The sequence below is a fragment of the Lactuca virosa genome, chromosome 2 (assembly GCF_052849685.1).
Source record: "Lactuca virosa cultivar CGN04683 chromosome 2, Lactuca_virosa_CGN04683_v6, whole genome shotgun sequence".
Taxonomy (NCBI): domain Eukaryota; kingdom Viridiplantae; phylum Streptophyta; class Magnoliopsida; order Asterales; family Asteraceae; genus Lactuca; species Lactuca virosa.
The window spans coordinates 219,062,954-219,086,279 of record NC_136427.1 but is presented as its reverse complement, the minus strand read 5'-3'; the positions used below and the strand labels follow the sequence as shown (position 1 = coordinate 219,086,279).

Sequence of the window (23,326 nt, the reverse complement as noted above, 5' to 3'; positions counted from 1 at the left end):
AGACATCTTTTTGGGAGATATTCAAGATAGTTGATTTAAAGTCCTTAATATGACACCCAATATGAAATATTAAGGCTAGGACCCAACAAACTATTTTATAACTTAGAAGAGGGATGCCGTAATCCAAGTTATAAAATATTTGAAGGTAGGTGAATGACGATTCACCAATTTCCACCATGAAAAACGAAATAATTTATTAGGTTTTAATTGGATTTGAAAGTCCTAGATCTTTGAGATTCATTGAACTGTTCAAAGGCATGTTTCAATCTCGAGTGTGCCCTTCAGGTTTTGTGACTGGGATGCCGAGGATCACAAAACAAGGTGTGAATAACCATGCAAATATACTTGGTACCCTTAATATTTACCCCTTAATCAGTGTGCCGGTTAACCACACACGCTCCACCGATACTATGATAAATATTAAGTTACTCTTTGCCTACCTTGTTAAGTCCAGGTTAGTGTGCCGGTTAACCACACACGCTCCACTAACGACTTAAGCAAAGTGCAAAGTGTAATTTCATGGGTTAGCACCAAATTCACATTTTCCTAAGTAACTAAGATTGGGTATTAATAAGAGTTTAGTTACTTAGTATTTATCATTAATACTTTTAATGAAAGGAGAATTATAGTCCTTGTCCTACCCGTTCGGCTAACGACCCTCCACCAGTCAAGGAAGCGGTGGGTGAGAGTGGACACCCATTAAACTGTCATTTTATAGGCAGTAACCTTATACCCCCCTTATAGACCGGCTTCGTGAATGAGGCCTACTAACGGTAAGACTGACTTTACTCTTATACATATATATAAATATTATTAACTTATAATATTATAAAGTATAAGGGTTGAATTTTAACTTTTAAAATTCTAAGGGCTAACTTGGAATTAAAGTATTCATAAGTGAAAACTTTTCAAATTCCAAAACTTGAGGGCAAGTTTTGAAACTATTCAAAACTAATTAATTCCATAACTTATGAGTTTAAAGTAGTTTTAATTAAAAAAAAAACTCTTCAAGTTCCATAACTTGAGGACAAGTTATGGAAGACTTTAAACTAATTAATAAAAAAAAATAACTTTTTTTATTGTAACTTATGGAACTAATTAAGGTTACACTTTTTTTTTTAAATTTAATGAAGAGACTCTTGAACCTCCATAACTTGAGGACAAGTTATGGAGTCATAAAACCATTTAAATAGAACTAGACTCTTCATTTTGTAACCTTTGCCAACATTTATGAGTTTTATGATTCTTAAATGTGACTTTTCATATAACTTGAGGACAAGTTACAAAAAACACACTTTGGAATCAACTCTTAGATTAAAATGGATTGAAAACAACTATTTCACACAACTTTTCTATTAATCTAAGAACCTCATAAGAACAAGATAATTCAAATCATCAATCTTCAAGAAATTAGCATGAACATACAAACTAATACAAATCTTGAAATTATGACAATTATCTTAGAAATTGGATTAGCATGAACATTACCACATCAAAAACAAGTTTATAAGTCCAAAAACATCTTAGGGTAATGTTCCTAGTCCAATTCCAGCCAAAACAATCGAATATATGCATCCAACTCGATTTTTCAGCTACTTTTGCAAGTATAACAAGAAAACAAACCTGGCTCTGATACCACTGTTGGGTTATGAGCATTCTAACACTCCTAAGTGTACATGCAACCCTAAATACCTTGGATCTATGTTTTCTCTATTATACATACAATTATGAACATCCAAGGTATTATCCTAATCTAGCATACAAAATAATAAATATAACAAGATAGAATACATACCTCTTTGATGTAGAATGTCTTCATGAAGCTTGAGTGCCTAGTGCCCCAAGTGTGACACCTCAAATGGTTCACACAACACCAAATACACTTGGAATAACTTGAGAGAAACTTGAACACTCCTTGAAATCGTCTAGCCCTCACACTCACACATTAGTGCACGATTTCTTGAGCCATGGGATTCTTTTATATGGTGGCTATTAGGGTTACACCATGTAACTCATAACTTTACCCATTCCTTATGCTCCATGGATTTTAACCTCCATGGAGTATCCATGGGTCACCCCATGGACTTAGTCCAACATAAGGAATCTTGGATCACAAGCCCACATATATAAGAATGAATGATTTACACAATCAACCCATATATTTAATTAGTCTCCTTTTGATCACTTAATTAATTCCAAATTAATTATTGATCAATACTAATTAAATAACCTTATTAATATATTAGAACTTATAATATATTAACCAACCTTAAGTGTTATTTCTCTCATTATAGTCTATCCAAATGCATGATGCCATGCAACCCAAATGGACCATGCCGGGTCGGGTCAAGTCTTACCAATTATAGTTATGGACTTAGACATTAATCCAACACCTCTAACACTGGCATTCAACATGAGGAGGAAACTCCTGTTGAACCGATTGACGAGTCCTTACCTCTTAGACGTTCCGAAAGAGTTAGTGTTCCACCCCAGTTTTATGGTTTCCATATCACTACTGAAGTGGATACGTTTATTAGTGATAGTACACTAGTAAATTTGGACAAACCTAACAACTATAAGGAAGCCATGGCAGGCCTGGAGTCTGCGAAATGGAAAGAGGCTATGGACAGCGAGATTCAGTCCATGTATGACAACCAAGTTTGGAATTTGGTTGACAATGTGCCAGGACGTAAGACGGTCGGGTGCAAATGGATCTTTAAGAAGAAGATCGATATGGATGGTAAAGTATACACTTATAAGGCGCGATTGGTTGCGAAGGGCTTTACTCAAACTCCCGGAGTTGACTATAATGAGACCTTCTCACCAGTTGCGAAGATAAAGTCTATTAGGGTGATGCTATCCATTGTTGCATTTCATGACTATGAAATATGACAGATGGACGTCAAAACCGCTTTCCTTAATGGGAAGTTGGCTGAGGATGTTTACATGAATCAGCCAGAGGGTTTTTTCGATGCGAAGCATCCCAATAGAGTGTGTAAGCTTGAGAAATCCATTTATGGATTGAAACAAGCATCTCGCAGATTGAATCTTTGTTTCGACGAGAAAGTCAAAGAGTTTGGCTTCCTGCAAAGCGAGGATGAATCATGTGTATATGTCAAATCCAGTGGGAGTATAGTTAGCTTCCTCGTATTGTATGTCGATGACATACTGCTCATAGGAAACGACATCCCGACCCTGCAGGAAGTTAAGTCCTGGCTTGGGAAGTGTTTCGCTATGAAGGACCTCGGAGAGGCTGCCTATATTCTGGGAATAAGGATAGTGAGAAACAGAAGTAAAAGACTAATTGGACTTAGTCAGAATACTTACTTGGACAAGGTACTAAAGCTTTTTAGTATGGAGAATTCCAAGAAAGGGGAGTTACCAATCCAAAGTAATGCCAAGTTGAGCAAGACTCAAAGTCCGAGTACCAAAGTCGAGATAGCAGAGATGAGCCGAGTACCTTACGTTTCCGCAGTTGGCTCGATCATGTATGCTATGACTTGTACTCGCCCTGATGTGGCCTTCTCTTTAAGCATGGTCAGCAGATATCAAGGGAACCCTAGTGAAGCACATTGGACCGCAGTCAAGAATATTCTTAAGTACCTTCGGAGGACCAAGGAATGGTTTCTAGTCCTCGGTGGGAGTGATGACTTAAGGGTGCGAGGGTATAGTGACGCCAGTTTTCAGACCGACCGAGATAACTACCGGTCTCAGTCAGGCTGGGTCTTTACCCTGAATGGAGGAGCGATGACTTGGAAAAGTTCCAAGCAGGAGACCGTAGCTGATTCAACGTGCGAATCAGAGTACATAGCAGCGAGCGAAGCGTCAAAGGAGTCAATATGGTTGAAGAAGTTCATCGGAGACCTTGGAGTTGTGCCAGCCATAAAGGAGCCTATGGAGATTTTTTGTGATAATGTAGGAGCGGTTGCCTTAACCAAGGAACCGAGGGATCATGGTAGATCTCGACATATCGACATGAAATATCATTTTATTCAACATTGGGTGGAAGAGGGACTCCTCGTAGTGAATAGGGTATCGTCAGAGGATAACCCAGCAGATCCCCTTATGAAGGGACTGAGTAGGGTTAAGCACTTGCAGCACGCTAGAAGAATTGGGCTGAAGGACGATATTAGTTTAGATAAGATAGCTTCGAAATGTGTAATAGATAAATTGTAATTGACATTTGATGGATAAATAAAGGAGTATTATTTATGAGTAAAGTTACTGTCTTGTGTTAATTATTTACCTATTGTTTCACTTTGCATGTTTCGACTACCTGAATAATAAGATTATTCGAACAGTCCACAGTCGTTTATACTTTGGAAGTAGGTATGAAAGAATATTGTCATGAATTGGCTTGTAGATTGTCTAAAGTGTATTAGACATAGCAAAGGTTTGCTACAATGTTCATGAGTGCTTATGAATAAGATTTGAGCATTGGACTAGACCCACGCTTGCTGGTATCACTTCATGGAATTTATCACGAGTGATCGCAAGACGATAATATCATATGGTCTTAAAACATAGATATATGGTTTATTATTTGCAAGTTGGTTGTGCATTGATAATGCGTAAACGCATCAGTAACTTGATGTTATAAAACGCATTGTTGTGCATGATTTGATAAGTGAATGGTAAATGCACATAAGTCGAAGTTTATCCGTTCCTTTCATCCTAAGAGGATAAAAGCGATATCTGGGCCCCTCGATGATTTGGTTTGACTTATGTGTCGTGCCTGGTCAGGACTGAATTGATGTGTTCAATTAAGTTCTATGTCAGACGAATCAGAGATCGAGAAACAAACTGCTGGACAATAAGTATGACTGTGTTCCATGTGATTGTCCGCACGATATCTAGAACGGAGGACTATACGATCCCTTATCTAAAGGACATGTTACTGATAAGATCAGAGTTCGACAACGTCTTTGAGAGCTACGATTGCTAATCGGGTCCAGAAGTCGTACTTGCATTTATAGTTACTAGACTTATCCAAGTGGGAGACTATTGGATTAGTGTCTAAGCCCATAACTACATTTGGTATGTACTTGACCCGGTTGTGCATGGTCCTTTTGGGTTGCCTTCACCAAAGCAACTTGATAGGATGATTTATAGAGAGAGAGAGAGGTTATTATGGTTTATTAATATATTATATGAATAATATATTAAAGGAGAAATCATATAGTTTAATTAATATTAGTCAAGAATTAATTAAGAATTAGTTTTGTGGCTAAAAGAGATTAGTTAAATAAAGGGGACTGGAACTGTCAATTGTGTGATAGTTGGTTTTGGGCTGTGAACCCTCATGGACATAAGGGGACGAAATTAGGAGTGTAAGCCCACTCTAATTTCTTCCAAGAAGGCCTTATTCCAGAAGGTTCTCAAGCTGCTTAGGGCCTAAGTAATCCAATTAGGGTTTTGACTGAAACCATAGCAGCTCAGCTATATAAGGAACCCCAGGGCTTCAGTTTCGGCTACACCAAGAAGCCCTAAGGTTACTATAGCGGAATATCAGCCTCTCTCCTTCTCTCTTCTAGATCATCCACTTGCTTTTGGTGTTTGTGAGCCATTAGAGGTGTTACTTGTGACACTAAGCTTCATGAAGATTGAAGATTCTTGCAACTATTGAAAGGTATCATCTAAACTTGTTTTGTTATAGATATCGATTTCAATATATGCTAGATTAGGGTATTCAAGTCTTGGATGAATTGCATGTACAATATATAAACCTAGATCCAAGCTTTAGGGTTTTGCATGAGCATATAGGATTGTTCTTTTGTATAAAACCCATCATGTTATTTTATTCACATATGAATAAAATTTAGAAAATCATTGTGGAATATTACCTAATGATGTTACTAATTTCAATTGAAAAGACCATAAATGATTGTTATTTTTATTTATGTTAATAAACTACACATGTTGATTTATTCATTTGTGAATATAATTTTTATTTACATATGAATGAATAATACGGTTTGTGAATATTATTTTTATATTTTGTAACTATATTATTTTACATGTGAATTCAATATTATACTAAGACAAACTACATTGTATTGGTTACTGAAAATGATTCATATGTGAATTTAACACGATAAAAATAACGAATATATTGAATTGTATAACATTTACACATGAATATAATCATTCCTGAAAAGCATGTGAATACACATCAATGATGTCTTCTTATTTACGCCAACCATTGGGATATGAACAAACCATTGATTGAAATGTTAATCGTTTGTTGAATTATGGCCATTCCCGACAAGCATGTGAATACACATAAAAATGTTAATAAACATATATTATTAGTTCATAAAAATTACATGGTATATCCACATGTGAATATTATATTGTATATTCATATGTGAATATTACATGGTATATTCATATATGAATATTACATGGTAGATTCACATGTGAATATTATATGATATATTTACATGTGAATATTATATGATATATTCACTTGTGAATATTACACAATATATTAACATTTGAATATTAGATTGTATGTTCATTCATAAATATTACACAGTGTATTCAAATGTGAATATTAGATGGTGAGATACTCCAATCCACCTAACTTCCGCACCTAAGCTTACTTTTATGTTTGCACCACAAATAAGAGGTAGATATAAAATTATCTGCCACCTTTGTATGAGGGATTCTCAATTCCTTGAATAATGTAACATCCTAAAAATCCAACGAATTTAAACTTTTCAAAACAACTCATTTATTAGCAAAAGTGTTTACAAAAACATTATTTCCAGAACATGATTTAAAATTAGAGTCTTCCAAGATCCAATCTCTTGTAAAACCAAGGATGTGTACGGTCACGCCTTCACCTTGCCACAAATCATCTAAAGAACCTAAAACCATAAGCAAACTGTAAGCACAAAGCTTAGTGAGTTCCCCCAAAGTAACAACACACAAGCAGATAACATATACAAATAACAACATGTACTGGGTCCACATCTAAGAAAATGGATTACCCCTGAGCCCACAATATGAGTCTGGCTTGCCTAACGGGCTCACAACTCATATTTGGCCTGCTCTTGAGCCCACAACATAAGTCTGGCTTGCCCTTGGGGCCCATAGCTTATGTCTGGCTTGCTCCAACCTAATCAATCATCATAATGGAATACCAATGTTCAACCCTCAGTACGAGTCTGGTATACCAATCAGGTCCTCAACTCGTATCTGGAATGCTACTGAGCCCTTAGTACGAGTATGGCATGCCCTGCCCAACCCTCAACCCATATCTGGATTGCTCGAATACCCTCAAGCCCTCAGTACGAGTTTGGCATAGCAACCAGGTCCTCAGCTCGTATCTGGAATGCACCTGAACCCTCAGTATGAGTCTGGCATGCCCTACCCGGCCCTCAGCTCATATCTGGAATGCTCCAGGGTTTGTTGGCTAAAACACAAAGCAGTAAAACCTCAATCCGACACAATATGTCGATAGCTAACAAACATATACAGGTAAACATGCAGACAGAGTCACATGTAGTCCTACTGATCTACCAGACTAGCATATCAAGACTAGCATGCATATCGATTCCATACTCAACGTATCAACAATATCAGGTTATCCAACCAATGGGCCGACCTTGGTGCCTTCGACCCGAAAGTATAGTGAGGAAAACTCACCTCACAAGCAGCACATAACTGATAAGGTCCGAATCCGAATCTCAGCTCTCAACTCAAATGCCTATAACCATCAAATGACAAATTCCATCAAAATCCCAGCAATACCCAAGATACCCTCAAGATCACACTTGGTCAAAGTCAAAGTCAATGGTCAAGCTCAACAATCCATGTTTACCCAACACGCCGTCTTTACTAGCAAACACGTCGTGTTTCGATAGCATCCAGACGAACGGGAAAACTCCAGCCAACACGCCGTGTTGGCTTTGCAAACACATCGTGTTTGCCCGAGCTCCAACAACTTAATACATTCAATTGTTTTCTTCGATTCCACGGACTTCAAGGCTCAGATCTAGACCCAAATGCTATTAAGAAGGATAAAGCTTCCAACTTTATCCTTTGGAACTACTCAAAGGGTCCCAAAACCCAACCACAAGGCTTGAAGGTTCAAAGGCTTAACCAAGAAGCAATAAATCCTTGAAGTCTGAAACCCATCCCTTCCAGAAGAGGTTCTAGCACCAAAACAATCCCAAAGGTCGGTGCTTTATAAACAAGCATGTCCAATGCATGTCTTGAACCAAAAATAGGTAAAAAATGAGGATTTATGACCCACACTCCAAGCATGGCATCAAAACTCGACCATAGGCCAGATCCAAGACTCTACAAGGTCACTTAGACCTGGAGATTCATAAAGTTGCTAACTTTATGAGATCCAACCATTCCCTCACTCAAGAATAACAAGAAAAAGGGCCAAAGCTCAAGATCTAGCAACATAGAGGAATAAAAATCGGATATTGGACACTTACCAAGGTCCAGAAGAGTGCTAAACTGAAAGATGAGGGCTTGCTTGTTGGATCCACACTTCCTTCTTCCAACTTCTTCCTTCTTTGGCTCCAAAAACACCACACTGGCTCACAAATAAGAGGGAAAGATGATTAGGGTTCTCAAGGATCGATATGGGGAGTTGGAGGCTGATAAAAGACCACCCCTTAGGACTTAAGGAGATTATATAGGGTGCAAAACCCTAAAAATTAGGGTTTTCTCAACCAGCCGCCAACACGCCGTGTTTCTCCATAAACATGCTGTGTTGACCTTAAAGAAAGCCATGTTTCTTCAATCGAGACACGTCGTGTTGGTTCCTCCAACACGCAGTGTCTAACCCTAGAAAGGGGATTTATTTCCAAAATTATTCCTCAAGATTTCGGGTGTTACAAATATCCTGTCATTCCTTGCAATCCAGATGTTCCACAGTAAACAATACACAATGGATTTGAAGATTGTTGTTTCCCTTGGACAGTTCCCCTAGGATGCTGCAAAATCAATGAACTCCCTAAAATTAGAAAAATGTTGCGTGTTGATCCCACACCATTTGAAGATCCATTCACGAACTTCGTTTGCAAAGTCACATTTAACTAGTAGATGGTCGATCGTTTCAGGTTCATTGTTGCAGAACTGACACAGTTGATTGGGGAATGATATGCCTCTTTCAGCTAGCGATGTGGCTACATGAATTCTAGACAATGAAGCCCTCCATATGAAGAATCTAACTTTTAAAGGCACCATTTTGTCCCAAAAGATTGTTGGACCACGATAGTGGTTGATTTTTGCATCTATGCATCTCCTCATAGTGTTGACAGTATATCGTCCATCCGGGTTTAACATAAACCTAAAACCAAAAGAAGATTGTGATGAAATGTCCGTTGAACCAATATTTGAGTATAATTGACATAACTCATTTAAAGTTATTGCATCATTTTTTATATATATATATATATATATATATATATATATATATATATATATATATATATATATATAATCCCTATAAATACATACACTTAAACATATTGTTTCATCCTACAAACACATTCCTTCAACAATATGAATATTTTTTTGGCCTCAATTTCTTCTTCTTCATCTGATGATGATGATTCTGATGAGGATTTGGTTGTGCACACGTTGTTGTCAACGGCACGCGACATGGTGCGTCAGAGAGCTGAACATTCAAATGTCGAGAAGAAGCGTAGAACTTCGATCAACCGGGGTCGTATAGCAGAAAATGAACTTTTGGTATTATGGGTATTACATTGGTGATGCGATATATCCAGAGTACACTACATTTGCCAAGTCATACTCTTATCCGACCGATGAAAAACGAAAATTGTTCAAGTTAGCACATGAATCTACAAGAAAGGATATAGAATGGGCGTTTGGAGTCCTCAAACAAAAGTGGCACATAATCAAACATCTGACACGAGCATGGGATAGGGCAAAACCGACGAACGTGTTGACTGCTTGTGTTATTTTACATAACATGATAATATAATAAGAGAGTATGACTATTTGTACGTATCGTATGAACGATATGATTAATCCACCTACAGTAATACAAGTCGGAAGCCCATCATACTTCACAAGACTTTTGAGAATACAAAGTAGTGAAACACATCACAATCTACGTCATGATTTGACTGAACACATATGACAAATGTAATTTGAACAACATAATGACAATGACGAGGAGGAGGATGAGGACGTGGGCGATGAAAACGAGGACGACGAAGAGTAGTATTTTCTATGTAATTTCTATTTGCTAGTTTAGTTTCAATGTTTTTATTAGTAATGCAAGTTTTAATTTTTATGTATCTTCACTTTGTAATGTATTTTTTTATTAGTAAAATGTTTATTGAATTTTAAAATTATGTTTTTTTATTTAATTTAATGTATTAGTAAAATATTTATTTATGTTTAATAATTATGTTTTTTATTTATTCTAATGTCAAAAAAAAATAATAAAAAGTAAATAATATGGAATGGTAACCATTTTCAAATGATAGTAGTGTGGTAATGAACATATAATAGAGATGACGTAGCGTAGATGTAACAATATTTTTGAGATTTCCACTAAATAATTTGATCTATCCACATGAGATAAAATACCTTTACAACTATAGTACAAATTAGTAAAAAATACATTTTAAATGGATGAATCAATTTTATAAATGAAAATATCACTTCCCTTCTTCTAATGGGTCGGTAAGGACATACCCTTAGCCTAAATATATTGGTTACCTTATTTTTTGTTTGAGTAAATTACACGAATGATCCTTATGGTTTAGTGTAATTTGTATGTTTGGTCATAACTTATTTTTTTAACTCAGAAGGTTCCTACTGTTTGTTTTTGTTACGCGTTTGGTCCCTGTCTTACCTAAAAAGACTATTTTTTCCTTGATTTTTTAATTTATTTAAATGAACACACCCCAACCCCACCCCTCTCACCTTACCTTACTTACCCTACCATTTTTCCTATTTAAATAATAGTCTTTTTAGGTAAGACAGAGACCAAACGCGTAACAATAACAAACAGTAGGGACCAAGCGCGTAACAAAAACAAACAGTAGTGACCTTCCGAATTAAAAAAATAAGTTAGAGACCAAACACGCAAATTACCCAAAACCATAGGGACCATTCGTGTAATTTACTCTTTTTGTTTGATTAGTAATATCTCTTAGAGGGCAAACAGAAATGCTATTATTGCTGATGTGACACTTCTTGTTGTGTTGCTTTTTGTTGTGTTGCTTTTTGTTGTGGTCATGACTAGATGTAACGTGATCTTCTATTGGCTGCACAAATTCTCTCTCTCTCCTCTTAACGGGTGTTATAACACCATGAATACCATCCATTTTCTTGTTGCTTCTTGTTATAACACCACTTCAATTTAGACAGTTTTATGTTTTGTTTTAGCCAAACCTAGTGAAATGAATGACCATGGATGGTCTGGTAGAGATCTTGACAAAATCTGCACTTTACTCAATTTATGATGGAAGCCCTGTCAAATTCCAAAATTACCCCACCTTCATTTTGGTTATTACCGGTGCTCTTGAGGTCGAACATCCATGTGCAAGGGACTATTTCGTAATTTAATTTACAAGTTGAAAAGCATGAACTGGAAGTGAGACGTCGAATGGAGTGAGTGAGGACTCTTTTTGTCAGCTTCCAATCTTTCTCACTGACAAAGTCACATCTCTGTCGCCGGAGTTTCGGCACCAGCCGCCGTACTTTGACTCGCAGATATATATATCATTTATGTATATATACTCATAAGCTCGTCAAAAAAATCGCCATATACAGAGCACATTAGCCCTAAATCACGACTCAGTAATTATCGCCGAAAAAAAAAATCGAAATTCGCGAGATTTAGGCGATGGGAGACTCATTGGAAAGGTTAGGATCGGAGTCTTCGGGAATGAAGGATGAATTGTCTATGGAAATCGATCCTCCGTTCAAAGAAAACCTCGCTACTGCTGAGGATTGGAGGAAGGCGCTGCAAAAGGTGGTACCGGCGGTGGTGGTACTCCGAACTACTGCTTGTCGAGCTTTTGATACCGAATCGGCAGGTGCAAGCTACGCTACGGGGTTTGTTGTCGATAAGAGTCGGGGAATTATACTAACCAATCGTCATGTGGTTAAACCAGGTTAGTTACTCTGCTTATCTGTTTTTCCCAATTAAAGACTGGTTTCTAAGATTCATGATTATCGAGGATAGAGTTATAGACTCGTAAAAGTGATAATGGATGGTAAATTCAGTGTCATCTATTCAATGTTCATCTACAAGGAAAAGTAACTCCTTTCAATGTGTTACCTTTTTCTGATTGATTATGTTCATGTATAGGTCCTGTAGTAGCTGAAGCTATGTTTGTAAATCGTGAAGAGATTCCAGTCTATCCAATATATAGGGACCCGGTGAGTTGCTTTAATAAGTCACACATGTCTGTATTTTCAACTTGGAGAGGTTTAGCAATTAGCATTACCACAAGGTCTCTGATATGTCAATTTAGGTTCATGATTTTGGATTTTTCCGTTATGATCCTGCTGCAATACAATTCCTGAGCTATGAAGAGATTCCCCTTGCTCCAGATGCTGCTTGTGTTGGATTGGAAGTTAGAGTTGTTGGTAATGATAGTGGAGAGAAGGTATACACAAATCATCTTTGTGGAGATCAGGATTATTGATAATATTTGATATGCTTCCTTGTCTGTTTCATATTCGATGTTATTTACTTTTAGTCTGAATTTACAGGTCTCTATTTTGGCTGGTACCATTGCTCGTCTTGATAGGGATGCTCCACATTACAAAAAGTATGCACTTCACCACATTTCACTTCTTGTGTTATAGATTATGATTTATCAAGTATTAATGATGAGTCTTCTCCATGTTGCAGGGATGGCTACAATGATTTCAATACATTCTACATGCAGGTGAGCTTCTTCATACTATTACAATTACTTTACAATTATGGTAACAAAGCTGTTAATTTTTATTCTTTTTTCATTTCTTTCTTTACAACAGGCAGCTTCAGGTACTAAAGGTGGTTCAAGTGGGTCCCCAGTTGTTGATTGGCAAGGACGAGCTGTTGCCTTAAATGCTGGAAGCAAATCTTCAAGTGCTTCAGCATTCTTCTTACCTTTAGAACGAGTAACTATACTATATAATCCTTTATCCTTATATCCAATTCAATTTGTCAGTCTTTTTCACATGCATATGCATTGATACATGTACAGGTGGTTAGGGCTCTAAATTTCTTACAAAAGGGAAAAGATTCATTTCAAGATAAATGGGAAGCTGTTACAATACCACGTGGCACCCTTCAGACAACATTTATCCACAAAGGATTTGATGAGACTCGTAGACTCGGTCTTCAAAGTCAAACAGAGCAGTTAGTTCGCCTTGCATCTCCTCTATCTGAAACTGGAATGCTCGTTGTTGATTCTGTAGTAAGTTTTTTTTTTTAATTACACTTCCATTGATGAATTACTAGTTTGTTACACATGGCTGATGATGTGGCATTCTGTAAGGTACCTGGCGGGCCAGCTCATAAAAAGTTAGAGCCAGGTGATGTACTCATCCGCATGAACAACGAGGTAACTACTCAGTTTCTAAAAATGGAAACTCTACTCGACAATAGCGTTGACCAAAACGTTGACTTAGAACTCGAAAGAGGTGGGAAACCTTTGAATGTGAAATTAACAGTTGAAGATTTACACTCGATAACTCCAAACTATTTCTTGGAAATCAGTGGAGCTGTGATACACCCACTTTCATATCAACAAGCTAGAAACTTTCGGTTCCAATGTGGTCTTGTTTACGTCTCGGAACCTGGTTACATGTTTTTTAGAGCTGGAGTCCCGAAGCATGCCATTATAAAGAAGTTTGCAGGTGAAGAGATTTTAAACCTTCAAGACTTTATAAATGTTGTATCTAAGCTTTGTAAAGGAGGTAGGGTTCCATTGGAATATATAAGCTACACAGATCGACATAGGAGGAAGTCTGTTTTAGTTACTGTTGATCGACATGAGTGGTATGCATCCCCTCAGATTTACACTCGTGATGATAATTCTGGTCTATGGATTGGAAAGCAAGCTCTTCCTCATGGATGCAATTTTTTATCTTGTGGGACAAAAGTTAATGGAGTTTTGGTTAATGGTGTTAAAACTGAAGATGGATCTGACACTGGAGTAAAGAAACGGAGGGTAGGTGAAGAGCTATCTGATTATAATTTAAATGAAGAACCTAAAATTGAGAGTCAGGAAGATGTAAAAGATTCTCAAGGTACAATTACAACAGCTGATTTTGGTAATGCTTCTGTTGCTGAGCGTGTGATAGAGCCTACTCTTGTCATGTTTGAGGTAAATTTACCAAAACGCCCCTCGTAGTTGTAAATATTATTTTGACTTGTGAGGTTCCTATTTTCAGGTTTATGTACCATCATCATGTATGCTAGACGGGGTCCACTCACAGCATTTTTTTGGAACTGGTGTCATCATACATCATTCTGAAAACATGGGATTAGTTGCAGTTGACAAAAACACAGTCGCCATATCAGCATCTGACATCATGCTGTCATTTGCAGCCTTTCCTGTTGAAATCCCTGGTGAAGTTGTCTTCCTCCACCCTGTTCACAACTATGCTCTTGTGGCATACGACCCTTCAGCATTAGGGCCCACAGGAGCTTCTGTAGTCCAAGCTGCTCAACTTCTTCCTGGTATTTCAACGTTTTCTCATTCTGCTTATTCAGTTATTGACTTATTTCAAATTCTATTTACTTTTTATTTATTTATTATTTTCAGAACCTGCATTAAGACGTGGTGAATCTGTATACCTAGTGGGATTAAGTAGAAGCTTACAAGCAACATCTAGAAAATCAGTTGTAACAAATCCATGTGCTGCTTTAAATATCAGCTCAGCAGATTCTCCACGCTACAGAGCAACAAATATGGAAGTAATCGAACTCGACACTGGTATTATAATATTACAATACTACATTCTCATTTCTCACTAACATATTATTTTTAATGATTTATTTATTTATTTAGATTTTGGGAGCAGTTTTTCGGGAGTGCTTACTGATGAACAAGGAAGAGTGAAAGCCATATGGAGTAGCTTTTCAACTCAAGTGAAATATGGTAGCTCATCTGAAGATCATCAGTTTGTTAGAGGTGTTCCGATATATACAATAAGCCAAATACTCGAAAAGATTATAACCGGTGGAAAAGGACAAAAAGGACCTTGTCTTCTGATTAATGGGATTAAAAGACCGATGCCTTTGGTTAGAATTTTGGAGGTGGAGCTTTACCCTACTTTGCTTTCTAAAGCTAGAAGCTTTGGGCTGAGTGATGATTGGATCCAAAATCTTGTGAAAAAAGATCCTGTGAGGCGTCAAGTTTTACGGGTCAAAGGTTGTTTAGCAGGATCTAAAGCCGAGAATCTGTTAACACAAGGTGATATGTTGTTGGCTGTTAATAAAAAAGCAGTTACGTGTTTTCGTGATATTGAAGACGCGTGTCAAGAATTGGATGATGAGGTGGAAGGAAGACTTTTGTTGACTGTTTTTCGTCAGGGGTGTGAAATGGAAATTCTTGTGGGGACAGATGTGAGAGACGGGAATGGGACAACGCGTGTGATTAATTGGTGTGGATGTTTCTTACAGGATCCGCATCCGGCTGTGCGTGCACTCGGGTTTTTGCCAGATGAAGGACATGGTGTGTATGTGACAAGGTATGGGTATAATCGTCTTTTACCCTTACAGCATAAAATTCTTTCACCTATAAATGGTTATTATGACAATCTATTTACTTTTCAGGTGGTCTCATGGGAGTCCTGTGCATAGATATGGGTTGTATGCTCTTCAGTGGATTGTTGAAGTTAATGGGAAACCAACTCCTGATTTGGAAGCCTTTGTGAATGTAACAAAGGTATGAACTATGAACTATGAAGGGATATTAATGTTTTTGTATAAAAGAAATATCTAGAGTTTATTTTTGATTTGATATACAGGAAATAGAAAATGGGGAATTTGTACGTGTGAAAACGGTGTATTTGAATGGGAAGCCACGGGTGCTGACATTGAAACAGGACTTGCATTATTGGCCTACGTGGGAACTGAGGTTTAATCCAGAAACTGCCATGTGGCAGCAAAAGACGATTAAAGCATTACAAACTATAAAAGATGTTTGAAAGAAATGTGGGTATTTATTTATAGATACAGAAAGGTGAAGATTTTTGGGAGAATGATGTATATTGTGTTAGATTATGATTTATGAGGGGATGATATACATTATACAAGGACCGGTGTTTGTTTTGGTGGTGGTAGTAGTGCTAGTTGTAGGTAGATTGAAATATGTAGGAGTATTGAAGTTTTTCAAATAACTTAATGTTTATACTATATATACAATGGATGTTGTAGCTGTGTTGAACTTTTTATAGTTTCAGATTTTTACAGTTACGCTATTTTTTTCCGATTTATGATAATTCCGTAAAGTTAAAATTTTGTATGATATTTAATAATAGCCATCATATGTTCTATTAAGATACAGAAGATGAATCGGTGAATACATTTTGATTTCGTTGCTTTTATTTCGAAAAGAAAAATAACAATTTTAGGATGTGAAAGAAATATGAACCAAAAAAGGATAGAGAAGTTGAAGATATGTATGGTTTCAAGCACACAATGCAACACATGATCCTTAAGAAGCAAAACAAAGTAGCAACAAGCTTAAATGAGACAACGATTTATATTGCTCTTAAAATGCTTGCAAGAGAACTATACACGTTAAGGGATGAATACAAATAACAAGAAACTACCTATTTATACATGAATCCACACTATACTACAAAATCATATTCTATTACAACCAAGTTTCCACAAAACTATTACCACTAGAGCCTTCCATTGTCAATCATACTATTTCTTGAAAGCTCATGATCCTTGTCAAATTTTCCAAAACCTTGGGTCAACCTTCTTGTATGACACCTTCAACTTCATGGATCCAACCACGACACCAAGCAATGCTACATATACAACCAAAAATGCACCGAAATGGATCGTAAGTTCTCCTAAAAGCATAAATTACAGAAATTAGTGCTCTACATATTTCACTTTTTGAAATGTTTACAGAATCTCTTAGAAAAACTCAAGAATGAAATAAACAAGTACCTGAATTCAGAGCACCAGAAGATTACATTACTATTCACATCCATCATATTCACTGCATCACTTGATCATCAATCTTAACATATGGAAGATGAACAATTTTAGACCAATCCTCACCTACGTCTTTCTCACACCTTAGCTTCACCATTTCACAATTCCCAATAACCACAGACTTGAGTTTTTCAAGATTCTGCAACCCATCTGGTAAACACCTCAAATTTGGACACCCCATGATTTGTAATTCCTCCAAAGCTTTTAAACACTGCAATCCATCTTCCAAACTCTCTAACCTTAAACAATCCAAAATACTCAGTGATCTGAGATCCGGTGTTCCCTGAAACCAATCTGAAGGAAACGAAATAATACCATGACAACCCTCAACTGTAAGTTTCTTCAAACAATTGAGCTCTTTCACTGACCTAAAAATCTCCTCATTACTTTTGATTATTTGTAACAATTCCAGTTTTGGGATATAAGGCAGTTCAATCAAACAGGGGCATTCGTTTATGATTAGTTTATCCAAACAAGGAAATAGGTTTTGATTATTTCTTTCTTCATCATCAAGATATTTAAGAACATCCATCTCTTTCAGTTCAAGAACCTTGAGAGAGGGTAGTTTCCCAATAGAAGACAGACTTTCACATCTTCTACAACCTTCAAATGAAATACTAACAAGATTTACCAAACTACCCATCCAATATGGAACACGTGAACCTGGGTAATCAGATATTGTTAGCATCTTTAAATTCAAATGGGGTTGAAGTGCTTCCAAAATCCCTTCTGAATTGTTAACAGGAATGTTATCTTCTTTACTGTTCTTCCAATTCCAAGATAGATTTAAACAGTTTATATTCTGTTTCTTTTTCAAGTTTGCACTTTGAGCTTGAAACGGATGTTTCACATTTGTAAGACCCTTTATGCTAAACTCTCCTCCTAAAAGATTCAATTCTTGTAACTCGCTTATTTGGACACCCTGGCCCACAAGAAACGTGCTGAGTCTTCTTAGGTGGCGTAACTGTCCCATGCCAAGTGGCATATGATCAAGAGAGCAACACCCGTGGATATTCAAATGTCTAAGATTTCTCATGTACCTGATTCCTTCAGGTAATTCAGAGAGATTTTCACAAAAGGTTAGTTTTAGGGTTTGTAGGTTTTGGAGTTGAACAATGGAGTTAGGTAAAGCAGCAATCTTTGAGCGTGAGACATTAAGATACCTAAGAAACTTTAGGTTTCCAACTGACTCTGGTAAATCTGTTAGCATATCTGAACTTGACCCTAAATGTAACACTCTGAGATACCTTTGTTCAAAGATGTAGTCAGGGGTAGGAATTCTTGAAAAACCTTCAAAAGTGATGAGTGAACGCAAGGATTTTGCTTTTGCCATTACTTCATTTGATAGATATATGATGTCATTAGAAGATAAATGAAGAACTTCTTCAGGGAATTTTAGTATTTCACCAGACATTATGCTTGAACATTCGTACTTCATAACAGATTGTGCAAGATTATGCATCTCATCATGCATTTTACACGTTGTAACACCTTCAAAGATGCATTCTTTGACATCTTGCAAGAAGGACCTCCAAACTAAAGCATTGAATATCTCTTCACCTAAATCGTATAAGTCAGAATCACCTCTTGATGGGACAAAACCATAAGCCACCCAAAGCTCTACCAACAATTGTTTGTCCATTTCATGGTGTTTTGGGAATATAGAACATAAAGCAAAACATTGTCTCATATGTGGAGGCAAATTGTCATAGCTTAGCTTCAAAGATGGTAAGATATGAGTATGAGTTCCTTCATCTGTCAGCTCCCAAACTTCACTTTGTAGTATACACAACCAATCGCTTATGCTACTTTTGAGGCACATTAAGCTTCCTATGACCTTTAATGCTAAAGGCAAACCCTCACATTTCTTCACAATTGCTTTGCCGATTGTCTCAAACTCTGTACTTTCTAGTTCTCTTTCAACACCAAATGCATAATGTTTGAATAACAACCAAGAATCACTTTCTGATAAGCAACTGAGTGGATGTACTAATGTGGGAAGGGTAGCTATTGTATCAGCAAGTTTCATGCTTTGAGTTGTTACCAGAATAGCACTGCCTTTACATCCACACCTCAATGCTTGCATCAATCCATTCCATTCCTCATTGCTCTCATTTTTGACATCATCCAAAACCAAGAGGAATCTTCTTCTCTGTAATTTCTCTTGGAGTCGTTGTTGCAATGGTTCAAGCTCCATGAGTGAGAGATTGGAGGAATCACCTTCTATACACTTCAAAATTTCTCTAGCTAGTCTTTCGATGCTGAAGTCATTGGATACATGCAACCAGAGTTTGAAATCAAACAACTTATCTACTCTTGAATCGTTGAAAATCAGTTGAGCAAGTGTGGTTTTACCCAAACCCCCCACACCCCATATGGCATAGACATGTACATGATCATGATCTAGACTGTTCAAATTGGTGCATATCTTGTCAATAATCATTTCTTTCTCCTCATCTCTTCCTACAATCTCAGAATCTATCGAGCTGATTATCCTGGTTTCTATATCAGCAACAACTTCTGAAATATTAATCCCTTCTTCCAATTCAAACATGATTCTCTCGGCTGCGATTGCGTTCAACAAATCTTTAATATCTTTCACTTTCTGAACCATCATAATACGAAACTGGAGCGGATTACTAGCGGAGAAGAATGTACTTACTCGGTTCTTGATTCCCCTCTCTACGTGAAGCCTTCGCAGCAAAGCTTCGGTAGAGACCTCTTCCAATACATTTTCGACCTCGAAAGATGCAGCTCTGAGCTTCCTTAGCCAATCTTGTAAAGCTCTGTTCTTCCTCTGCTTGACTTCAGCGTCGGCGAGCACCGCTTGGATCTGTGTAAAAATGGTTCGTAGAGACCGGAGATCGGACTTGAGGCCCCATAGAACAGCGAAATCTTGGGCTGCTAGAGACGTAGATCTTTCCATTACTTGATTAACTACAGAAGACACGATTGGATCTCCCATGATTTTGAACAAATGAATCTTCCCACCAAACAAAGAACCCTAGGATCACTGATTGTTGACTTTCACTGTGACTTTTGAGAAAAGTTGAAGAACGAAGATGAAAATTATTCAGCTCGGCATCACAAAATCAGTAGATAAAGATCGGGATTTATTTTCACTTTACGTTTTTACGTTTTACAAAACCGCGAATCAAGATTAAATCGGGATAGAAAAGATCCTTTTAAAATGATTTAGGGGTGTTGGTAAAGTCAGTTTGTTAAAATAAATGTTTGTAACTTTGTATATTTAAAAGTATTTTTTTAAAATAACTTTTTCATTATATTTTACAAGATTTCGTATAAAACTAGATTTTTGAATTTTTTTTTTGTTCTTTTCTTTATTATTATATGATTACTTCTCAAACTTCTTATTGGTTTTTCAAAAAAATCAAAAATTCTTTTAAAAAAAAGTCATTTTTTTAACTAAAAATTAGTATTTACCAATTTTTTTAACCTATTGATTTTTAAAAAAACTAATAAATCAATAAATCATTTTAAAAAACAAACTCTAACTCCTTTAACTTTAAAAATGAGATTTTAAACTAAATATTTTTTTTAATTTAGTGACTTATTAGTTTTTTGCAAGGTCTAAATAATATTAGTCGTGACTTGGCGGCAATGTCAAACCTCAAACTTTTACGAGCTGTGACGAGCTACGTCGTTTGTAAGACGTGAGTTAAGACGATGATTTTGTTTGTGTGTGTATATATATATATATATATAATACCATTATTTATTTTTATATAATATATAAGTTAATGTGATATTTTATTAAAGTTTGATGTCAAATACAAACCATAAAACCATAACAAGTTTTTTAAAACCTTTGTTTTTATTATCTAATAGTAATTCAAACCCTTTTCTAAAAACTCTTTTTACTATTATACTAAATTAGTATATTTTTGTCCAAAAATATATTTAAACTTCAAAAAGTAATCTCAAACACTCCACCTCCCCTTTTAAGGTTTGTGTTTGTATAATTTGTATTATAAATTCATGTTGATTACTACGCACATATAACTTCTTATTTATAAAAACCAACCTTAAAAATCGCATAAAATCAAGTATAACAAAAATGAATTGATTTGTACACAACAAAATTTCTCCATACACAACAATTTATACTTTAAAATGTTGTATTGTACAACTCTATTAAGCACAAATTATTATGTACGGATAAAAATGACGTTTTGAGTCAAGTGTCCTAAAAAGCCATTAAACCGCCGTTAGGAAACTTCTGATGAAGATCAAATTAAATGAAATTTTAGTGCGGGATAAAATACAAAATAACACTTGTATTTTCATTATTTATGAATTTAGCCATTTTAATGTTTTTCATAGTGGTGAATATTATAATTTTTTTTAACGGCGGAATCTGATTGGTGATCATTATATTATTTTTTATTGTTTAAAGAAACCGATTTTAACTACTTTTTATTATGGACTTAGCTACAAAATTTTGTTTTAACAACCAAAAAAAAAAAAGGTTTATCGGCGAATATTAAAATGGTTGAAAGTAAGTTGTTTTATTTTGTATTTGACCTTTTTCAAATCACAACTTGTTGCATTTCCATTTCAATGGAATTGAACTTATACTAAAATCATGAAATGTTTTCCATAAAATAATGAAAATTCTTTTCGTTTGCTGTATTTCAGTTTTTATCAAGGCAAAACAGAAGAAAACATAGCATTTTTCTTTATAGATTTCGCCATTGAACTATTGTTTTTATCGATTTTACCACTTGAAATATTGTTATAACAATCACAAAACAATAATAATGTTTGGTGGTTAAATCAATAAAGTGGTCAATATATGTTGTGCTAATTAGTATTTTTGTCTTTTTTATCCGATAAACAAAATATGAGTTTTTAAACGATAAAAAATATAACGATCTTTTCCGGTCTAGATGCTTGAATTGATTTTATGGTTTTGCATTTGAAGATTTCCAGCCGCTGCAATTTTTTATTTGATTCTATTAGAGAGTTAGGCCATCAGGTCTAACCACCATACAAAAAATGTTGTCACCTCAACGTCATATCATCATCACATTTTAATCAAACCACTATAAAATACTCACCACTCTTGAAACATCCCAAAAATACGGTCCGAAAATTTCGTTTTAAATCATTTAAGAAAAACCACAATTCATCGACATCATAATAAAATCACAAGTCATGTATCTCCAAAAACATAATATCAATATATTGTATCAAAATCAAGTGACAAAACATCAGAGTCTAAACATCCCAGGCTAAAAGTTGTGGTGTGTGTCATGCAGTCATCCCAAGCTCTTCCCCTTGCTAGTGGAAGTACCTGAAACCAAAACTGAAAAATGTAAGCACGAAGCTTAGTGAGTCTCCCCAATCTACCACATAACATGCAACTAGGAGATATGGGCCCCGCCCACACTCCGTTGTCTACGAGATTCGGGCCCCACCTACACTCCACTGTCTAGGAGATTCGGGCCCCGCCCACACTCCGCTATCTAGGAGATTCGGGTCCCGCCCACACTCCGCTACTACATGCATACAAGTATCACACAAACAACAAGTATATCTATTCCTATCAAGCAATCACATATCTATACTCAATTAATATTATGAGATTCGGGCCCCGCCTGTAACGCCCGTGTTTCTAGGCTAGGCATTAATATTGACATAATGGTCTAGGTTAACCTTTGTGACTCATTTTGGAGAAATGAAAAGGAATTATGTGAATATTATGTGTTTTATGTGTTTTATGCTTAATTATTAGGGTTTAAATAATTAAGAATAAAAATGAGCGTCAAAAATTAAATTTTAGATAAAGCCGATATCTATTAAGAAACTTGTGGTGGGCATGACAAGAATTACGGATATATAAAGAATGCCGAAATCCGAGTTATAACGAAGAAGTTATGACCTGTCGAAGTTTCGCAACAAACCGGCACGGTGCCGAATGTCGTAAAAAGTGAGTTTTTGATAAACTACTCGAAACTCGTAGTATTCGTTAAACCGAGAAGTTCGATAAAAAGAACGCCCAAATCTGACTTCGTATGAGGAAGTTATGATTTTTCGAAGTTTCAGCTTAGCAGTAGACAGCTAAAAACTCGAATTTTAGATCGAATGATTTTTAGCCGACATGACCTAAAT

The 23,326-nt window shown here is 36.1% G+C and overlaps 2 protein-coding genes across 3 annotated transcripts; one reads left to right on the top strand and one right to left on the bottom strand.

Annotated features, from left to right (window-relative positions):
• Positions 1–11,596: 11,596 nt before the first annotated feature.
• LOC145160229 (protease Do-like 7) lies at positions 11,597–16,437 on the top strand. The gene is made up of 13 exons (XM_079079346.1): positions 11,597–12,125; positions 12,323–12,393; positions 12,489–12,623; positions 12,730–12,788; positions 12,872–12,908; positions 13,000–13,125; positions 13,212–13,424; positions 13,506–14,336; positions 14,404–14,692; positions 14,778–14,948; positions 15,024–15,705; positions 15,791–15,902; positions 15,985–16,437. The coding sequence occupies exons 1-13, from the start codon at positions 11,855–11,857 to the stop codon at positions 16,162–16,164; spliced, it is 3,177 nt and encodes a 1,058-aa protein (XP_078935472.1). The 5' UTR covers positions 11,597–11,854; the 3' UTR covers positions 16,165–16,437.
• A 270-nt stretch (positions 16,438–16,707) lies between these two features.
• LOC145160228 (disease resistance protein RGA2-like) lies at positions 16,708–20,325 on the bottom strand. Of its 2 annotated transcripts, none has more exons than XM_079079344.1 (2): positions 17,144–20,325; positions 16,708–17,043 (listed from the first exon to the last, which is right to left on the bottom strand). In XM_079079344.1, exon 1 carries the CDS (start codon positions 20,154–20,156, stop codon positions 17,193–17,195), a length of 2,964 nt encoding a protein of 987 aa, XP_078935470.1. In that variant the 5' UTR covers positions 20,157–20,325; the 3' UTR covers positions 16,708–17,043; positions 17,144–17,192. The 2 variants fall into 2 exon arrangements, with proteins under 2 accessions (XP_078935470.1, XP_078935471.1); XM_079079345.1 differs by having other exon boundaries at positions 16,708–16,998.
• Positions 20,326–23,326: the final 3,001 nt, after the last annotated feature.